Source organism: Dioscorea cayenensis, chromosome 11 (assembly GCF_009730915.1).
Source record: "Dioscorea cayenensis subsp. rotundata cultivar TDr96_F1 chromosome 11, TDr96_F1_v2_PseudoChromosome.rev07_lg8_w22 25.fasta, whole genome shotgun sequence".
NCBI classification, from domain to species: Eukaryota; Viridiplantae; Streptophyta; class Magnoliopsida; order Dioscoreales; family Dioscoreaceae; genus Dioscorea; species Dioscorea cayenensis.
The window spans coordinates 18,358,617-18,367,564 of record NC_052481.1 but is presented as its reverse complement, the minus strand read 5'-3'; the positions used below and the strand labels follow the sequence as shown (position 1 = coordinate 18,367,564).

At 36.6% G+C, this 8,948-nt stretch overlaps 1 protein-coding gene across 1 annotated transcript; it reads left to right on the top strand.

The window, feature by feature from the left end:
• Positions 1-4,718: 4,718 nt before the first annotated feature.
• On the top strand, positions 4,719-5,945 carry LOC120271679. The gene is made up of 4 exons (XM_039278357.1): positions 4,719-4,959; positions 5,072-5,317; positions 5,409-5,511; positions 5,795-5,945. Exons 1-4 carry the CDS (start codon positions 4,719-4,721, stop codon positions 5,943-5,945), a joined length of 741 nt encoding a protein of 246 aa, XP_039134291.1.
• Positions 5,946-8,948: the final 3,003 nt, after the last annotated feature.

Here is an 8,948-nt window from a genome sequence, read left to right as displayed (position 1 = left end):
TGTTCTATGAGTGGGTTATGTTGAGTGCACAATTCTAATTGTAGTATCAAAAATATTTTATTTGCTTTCTAAATTGATTTCCATGGCTTTATCATATTTTAAAATTACTGTTTCGTGGGTTCAAATAAAGTGAAGATGGCCACTAGAGATTATGGTTTATTTGGATGACTTGTGGTTTATTCTCTGGAAATCATGAGAAAGCTTACTGAGGATGTAGTTGTGTTAGTTGAGATTGAACTTGAGGACATACATGCTTGGTGGATGAATGGAAATTGTTGATTATTACAATGAGTTCATTGAGTTTAAGTGTTATAAGTGAAATTGATTATATATGTTCAATGGATGATTTAATCTCCCTAGTGATGCATAATTTCTAAAGTTTTGAGGCATGATGTGATAAATATGGTACATGGAACTTGATGGAGCTTTGAATGCTAGGGGTATATAACTACGCTAGTACATTGGAATTGGAATGACTTGTGGAATCTTATGCATGATTTTGGGTAGTCGGTGAGGGTTGATGCTAATATTTTTCCTTGCAATATTTGAGAACCATGGATGACATAATTACATTTATCTTTGAGGGATTACCAAAGTTGATGAGGTTTGTTCTTGTGAGCATAGTGTAGGGTGCTTAATTGTATTTCGATCATATTGTGGTATCTATTTGGTGGATGTCAATGATTATGATTATTATTGTAAATGGAATTTCTTTAGAAGGTTGATGATGAATAGTTTGAGTTATATGTGACAAGTGTTGATTTATGAGCTGAGATATTCTTGTGAATTTCTAATAATAGTTTGATTTAATGCTCCTAAGAGAGATAGTCAACTTTTGAGCATTTTGACAATGGGATTATTATAGATGAAGTAAATATTGATGTTGAGGTAATGGCACCATGATAAGGATCTAAGATATAATTGAGTATAAGAAAGGGTTGAATAGTAAAGACTTGTGAAAGTAGATACGATGATGTGTAAAGTAGGCTTTGATCAATATATATGGGCATGTGTAAATATATGTGATGAGATGAACACATTTTTCATGACTTTTTAAAGGACTTGGATGTTGTGGTTGACTAGACTTTGGTGATTAATCTTGTACTTGGAGGAAGACTTAGGGGAGGCTGCGGAAGAGAAAGCTAGAATGATCCTAACTAACTTGAGGGTTTACCTAGACCAAAAAGCCATGTTTGTTACGATTACTTTTTTTACACTATTGGAATGCTGCTTCTACAAAATGATTTGTAAAACCTTTCGTTTTTATAAGTATACTTTTGATATTTATGGTTATGTAAGAAAAGGGGTTTCATTTCTGAATGCCATGTTCATCTGGATTGTGGTTATTATAGTGGATTTATTTTAGTTGGTTTTATTGTCTAAAGCAATGTTTCAATCAACTTGAAGAGCTTCCCTTGTTATTGAGCTATTCTTAGCATTTGGACAGAAAATGTTTTTAAACATGTTGACCTATCTAGATTGGAATACTTTATGAAAGTTTTTATGCATTGTTATGCTTTTGACATTGGCTTTGTGGAAATAATGTTTATTTTTGATATGTGAATGCTTGTCCTGGATAAGGACCCTGTGATATGATTTATACTGAGTTGTATTATTGCTACATCTACATAATGGTTTGGATGGTGATGGCGGGCTAAGGCCCGACTCTCTGCGATATGATGGGTCCCCACAGACCCAGCCTTTAGAGGTGGCGTGGTGGACTGAATGTCGATTGGTCTGTTCGGGGTGGGAGTATAGGCGTGTTGGATGTTCAGTCGGGATGCAGGGTCAGCCACTCTGGGGCTGGTGAGCCAGCGTCAAGGGGTCACGAAGACCTAGCGGTTCTCAACTTAGTCATGACGGTGGCTAATGTTGGAGAGTGTTTTTAGGCCATTGGTTATTTAATCTAGGTGAAATTTCAGTATTTGAGATAAATCATTTTTTCTTGCAGTTGGTATATTGAGTGTGATATCTTGCATAGCATGTTTTATATTTTATTGCCTTTCGAACATGTATCATGCAGAATTGAGGATTTGTGAATGTCGAGAATTTACCAATGTTTTATATCTTGCACTTTCATTGTGTTGCAAATGTGAAAGCGTTTTCGAGTTCATTTATGTTATTGTAAAACATGTTTATTGGAATGCATCGATTTGGTTTGATATTTTTAAGATTTGTTCTAACCCATTCACTGAGTGACTTTGGTTACTCATCTCCTCTCCTCCCTTCAGGTTTTTAGTGGTTTTGGGGGCTTTGTAGCGGCGAAGTGCTTGGCAATTTGCATCTCGAGTCGGGTTTTTGTTTGTGCATAGTGTAATTACAGTAGATCCACCAGTGTCCTTAACTCTATGTTTGTGACTTGTATGTCTTTTGCAACTCGGTTGATTTTTTAGAGTGAAAGTTCTACTTCCTCGTATCTTTGTTGTGGTCTTGTTATTTAGCGAGGGGTTTTGTGAGCTGGCGAGGACTCGAGGGTTGAGTGGTGGGTGTCCCTCCTCGGGTTGTCAGTGGTGGTTGTCATGTGGGAGGGGCTAGTGGGTCGGGGCCGTGACTGGTTCGTCCCAGTGAAAAATGGTTTTGAATCTTAGTTCATGTAAGTTGAGGGTATAAATGTTGTAAAATTCAACTTTTAGGTATGTATCCATTCTTGACACATGGCTTGCCCACATTTGTATATATATATATATATATATATATAAAGACAAATTTTCATTTCAAACACATTAATTAATTATTATTTTTTTTATAAAAGATGGATAAACCACGTATTAGTGTTGCAAAAAACATGAAATTACTACTTTAACATATTTGTGCTCTCAAGTTATTTGAGTTGAGATTTAAACCCATTTTCTTCATAGGACATGAGCACTATATATAATTCATGATTTTTATATGTCTATACTTTATTAAACCCAACAATAATAATAAGAGAAAATTATTTTTTAGTCCCTGAAACCTTTTAAATATCCCCTGCAGTCCCTTTGACAAATTGATATACTTTTTAGTCATTGCTTTTTAAACTTTATACCATTTTGTCCCTGCCGTTACTTTGCATCGTGAATATTTATGTTAATTCCACAATTACCCTTGATTGTTTTGGTGGGAAGAATGGCGCCAAGTCTTGTCAGTTATGGTTGCATGTCTTTGCAGCCGTACATGAGAAGTTTGCTTGCCGTCCATGAGAAGTTTTCTTTCATCATCATCATCATCATCATCATCATCATCATCATCATCATTATCTGCTTCTCCTTGTTCTTCTTCTTGTTTACAGCAGACACCTCATCACCATCATCATCATCATCATCATCATCATCATCATCATCTTCTTCTTCTTCTTCTTCTTCTTCTTCTTCTTCTTCTTCACTAGGGTTCATCTTGTTCTTGTTGGTTATTAGTGTTCTTTTACCTCGTCTTCTTGGTCTTTTTCTTTACTAGGGTTTTTCTTGTTCTTGTTGTTTACTAGTGTCCCTTCTGGTTCTTCTCCTTCTCCTTCTTCTTCTTCTTCTTCTCCTTCTTCTTCTTCTTCTTCTTCTTATTCTTCTTCTTCTTCATTAGGGTTCTTACAGGTGCATGTGAAGCCGATAATAAAGTGACGGTAAGAAATCCTTACGGAGGTGCTTGTTTTTCTTGATGTCGCCCTCATTGGTGTAATTTTTTTCCTTAATGTGTAGGCCTTGAATGGATAGATTTCATGGTATTGCCCGATATAAGGGCGAGGGTTATGTGTTGCAGTTCACTGTTTTGACTGGATGCAAATGCTTGAGGAATTATGCAAACGATGGAATCTTGAAGCTTCTCGGGTGAGAGTGAAATATTTACTTCCGGATGAGCACAAGACAATATCTTCAATTAACTCCGAAAGTGACTTCCAATGGATGTGTCATATTCACCATATGTTCAATAAAAATGTAGTCGATATGGTTGTAGATGTTGTGGATGGAATGATTGGCAGTTTGGATGTACCATATTCACCATCGTACGTTACACTAACCGTTTACATAATAATCTCGTTGTTTACTATTTTTATCTTGTCTTCTAACATTAATTTTTACTATTTATATATAAGGTATTATATTTATATTCATACATTCGTGTATACAAAATTTTGAAAGTATTTAATTTATATAGTTATTGGTCACATTTTCTATTTATCGTTTAATATAACATGTATTTGCTCATAAATATCACTAACTTTTTGTTACTAATATTGCCATCAGAAGGGATCCTGTCTCACAAAGCGCTTCATCAAATCCTTGCCCCATATCATCATCAAATTTATCTGTGCGAGCTATCCCAATCTCGAGTTCTCACGGAAGCTCTTATCATGATGTGACAATTGTTGACCAACATTATGAAGATGCAAAACACTTCAAGGAGGCACTATGTGATTTTGCTATTAAACGCAATTTTAATTTTCATTTCATAAAAAATGACAAAGATAGAGTTACTGTTGTATGCTTTGTGGGTGACTGCCCATGGCGAGTCCATGCCTTAAGAGAAGGTAATCTCCGTATGTTTAAAATAAAAACATCACAATGTGGTCATACATGTGGTGGAGGCATTGCGACAACATCTCATCCAAAAGCTTCAAAGAAATGGGTTTGTAAGCAGGTACTTAACAAACTCCAGGATCATCCTCTATATCGGGCTATGGAAATAAAACGGGATATTCTACATGATCACGGTGTTCATTTCATCTTCAATACAAACAAGCTAGGATGGGTAAAGAGTTGGTGCGGGAGGTTCTACATGGAAGTGATATAGCAAGCTACAATCTATTACTATGGTGCACGGGCAAGGTTGCTGAAACTAACCTAGGAAGCATTATCAAAATTGATAGGGATGGTGAGCGATTTAGGCGTGGTTTCTTCTATTTCCATGCGAGCCTTGATGGTTTCCGAAAGGACTATAGACTACTGTTGTTCCTTGACGGAACTCATTTGCTTAGCAGATATGGCGGTATCCTACTAGGCGCCAAGCAAGGATAGTAATGAAGATTTCTTTCATTTAGCTTTTGCTATTGTGGACAATAAGATAGACGAGAATTGAACGTGGTTCATATCGACTTTAGGTGATGCGTTATACGGTGAAGAAAACTATGATAAGATCATTACATTCATCTTAGATAGGTCAAAGGGCCTTATCAATGCTATTGCGAGGGTATTTCCTTCCTCCCCACATGGTTACTGTCTACGACATCTACAAGCAAATTTCCTCAAAGCAAATAGCCGACTAGGGAGGGCATTGAAAGATGAATGCTGGAGCCTGCTTGTAAAAATTGCTTATGCTTGCACGGCTTCCAAATTTGATGATTATGGTAACCAACTCTTACTCTTGTCTGTACAAGCGCACAATTGGTTGTACAAAAAATCCAGATGTCATGTATTGGAGTAATTACCTATTTAAAGGTTCTCGATGGGGTGAAATGTACTCCAATGTTGCTGAGTCCTTTAATGCCTGGATCAGAGAAGCGCGACATCTTCCCGTGTGCAACATAGTCGATTCGATAAGGTGCATCGAATATTATTACAATATTGGTAAGATATGTCAATCCAGTTCAATGTTATTCTTAAGTGCACGTTTGCATACAAAAGCGATTATTTACTACAATCTGAATTTTTTATTTATTATATCATATACCAAATGCAATATCTAGTGCATAATTATAAATACTCTCACTATACAAAATCGTCTGTTAATATATATAATATCATTTGTATTGTTTGCTTATCTTTCTTTTCTTCATTTTTCTTCAATTTTGTATAGTATACAATGTTTATTGATTACATTGCAGATTTAAACTCATGAACATGATGTATAGAAGGCGTGAACAATGCCAGAACTGGGATACACATCTTTGCCCTGTACTTCATAAAAGGATTGAGGAAACAGTTGAGGAAAGCGGAACCCTAGTCGTTGGGTTGTTCCAACGAGGAACAATTTGAAGTTATTGACCATCAGAGTAACACGGTTAATTTATGAGAGAAAATATGTTTTTATCGACATTGGGAAGTGTATGACATACCATGCAAACATGCATGCGCTACAATTATGCAAATGGATACTAATGTTCATCATTTCATTGATGTTTACCACATTGTCGCTGCTTACAGGAGAACATATGAGAACCCAATATTCTAGATAGCAGACCAAGACAAACCTAAGGATGATAATCGGGTTCTCCATCTTCAACCACCTATCTCGAAGAAACAACCTGGCTGACCAAAGCGCCGGAGGATCGAGTCACAAGCGATCGATGTTCGAGAGTTACGATGCAGTTGTTGTCGTGAAGTTGGCCATAACAGAGTTACTTGTAACTCTGTAGTTGCAGATTGAATCATATCTATTGAACACGTCTACTAAAGAAATCAACACTTAAAAGAGTTAACCAGTTTCTAAATGTGAAGGGCTGATGTTACGCAGTATTATTTATTTCTAATTGACTTTATATGTTGGTAAATAGATCATATAGTATCTAATGAGTGTTTTGTGAAACTAAATAATGTCCTAGTTTTGTGAAGACATTTATCTTATTGTAAGAATTTATCTCATTTTACAACCATATTGTTCTTATATTAAATATATCTTGTATTTTTTACCAAGTTTACATGGAAATACTCATATGAAATAGTTACTGTGTATGTTGAGTGATAACAAGTAGATCTACCATTTTATACTTGATTGTCAAAATATTAAAACAGAGTTCAAGTTTTTCAAACAAAAAACATCAACAACTAGATAGCTGGAGTCAGATTAGTGCCGATAGTAGAATTTTTCATCATATACAAAACATGTTAGAATAACTATCAATATGCATCAGGTGGGGTTTCACAAGTGTCGTTTATAGCATCGTTCGCATTTAAAGGGACTTGAGCTACATTGTCTTCACTGTTTGGTGGTCCTGTCAGTAATGCGACCTCATCTTTGTCATCCATCGTAGCCACTTCTGTTGTTGCACTGGGGTCATCGATCGCTTTACTTGTAGTTAGCTCGACCATGGTGGGTGGGTCTTCTAAGAGTCCTTTATTTGTGTGATCCTCATCAATACTGGCTACAGAGTGCTCTTTCTTCATCGACATTTGGCACAAACCGTCAGCCAATATATGCACTGCATATTGCAGGAGAACATAGGCAGCATCATTAGTGATAAAAAATGGAGTTGCTCTCGCTTGAGTATTTGTTCCATGAATCTCATAAGGTAAACAAAACAATCAATGCTATCTTCCTTTTGTTGTAGGCATTCTCGCACATGTGACATTGGGTAGGAGCTTGTGTTAGCGATGCTCAACTTAAGCCGCAAATAATCTTTGAAGAGTGTACGCTGCAAAATCAATGGAAAAAATAAGGATGAAGTAAACAAGAAATTTATTAAATATAAATATCTAAATAAAAAAACCATACCATAGCACATGCCAATTGGTCATATATCGGGCTATTTACTTATGAATAGTGAAGATACTCCTTCATGTCCTTGTCGAGAATGAGTAGATGGTAGTGCTTGTGCAACACAATTGGCATGAGCACTATTTCGACTATTGGGTAGTCATCTAATGTGGGGGCCAGCATGTTGTAAACACCATCGGATGAACGGGGCTGCTCAGATAGAGCAAGTATCATTGGTCTAGTGATTGTGGCAGCCCTTTTGTAAAGCGACGGGAATTTCTTCAAGGATTCTAATAACATCAGGACGAAGACGTCAACAACATCATCAGGCACAAGTTGCTTACCTTCTAGGAAAGCAAACGGATGTGAATGGCATGTGTGCCCCCGTTCGTTGCTCCAAACATTGGTTCCGATAATTAAAATATGAAAATAATTAATACAGACATGCTTACGAACAATAACATCAAATATTAAAAAGTTCATAAAACTTGTAAATGTTTAGCTTTGAATATAAACCAACAAAGAAAGATACCATGCAGATCCAGGTAATTGAACACAACACCACAAATATTATTAACAATTATGAAATACCAACCAACTATTCCTATATTAATTATTTCTACAGAACTTTAAATCAAAAGGCATGCCATGTATAATGGACATACATGTATCATGAAAACAAAAGCTTACTTGTCTATGCGAGAATTTAGGAAAATAGACACATTCAGCTGTTGTATCTTGTCAAGGCGTGCAAACCCTGTATGACGCTTGTTTAGAGGAATTAAATTTACACGTGACGCCTTAACTGTATTCTCGGCTGCACCGTCACTACATTGGCTGATTTTAGTTACTATCAATCGAGGGGGGTCATTGCTAGAAACTGCTTCGGCATCTTTCAAGGATGTGAGTGACTCTATTATTTTCCCAACATCATCTATTGTTTCGCTATCTGCAACATTAAACTCAGATGATTTTTGTGTAGTTGTCTTTGTCTCTTTTTCTTTTGGATCAATTTTATCTTTCTTCGGGGACTTGGGCACAGGGCATGCAGACTGTGCTACTCTTGCCCTTGCAGCTCTTGTGATAGGCTTCTCATATTGGGTCTCACTTTTTTCCTTATGAACTTGGGGTTTTTGTGGTTTATTAGAAACTTTCTTAACCTTCTTCGGAGGTGGGTCAAAGTCGGCTTCTTCTGATTGAGCAGGGCTTGTCTTGATTGCTTATGATGGCGCATCTTGATTTTCACCACGTGCGTCCACTCTTTCTTCAAGATTTTTGACCATTGTCCTAAGAGCTCTAATTTCATTCAACAACATTAACTGAAATTTGTCACCTTCCATATCGTTGTCCTCGGGACTTGAGGAAAGGGAATGCATGCCAATCTTCAATCGGGAAGACTCTGATTGTATAGGTTGCTGATCTTTGGGGTAAGAAGGCCTTTTCTTCACATGTTCCTTATCTTTAGCCTATCTTGACTTACTAAAGCTTGATGCACGAGGGCCGGTAGATGCCTCGGTAACAACCATTTGACCGATCCGTGCTCAACTTTGTCCAAAACCAATGAA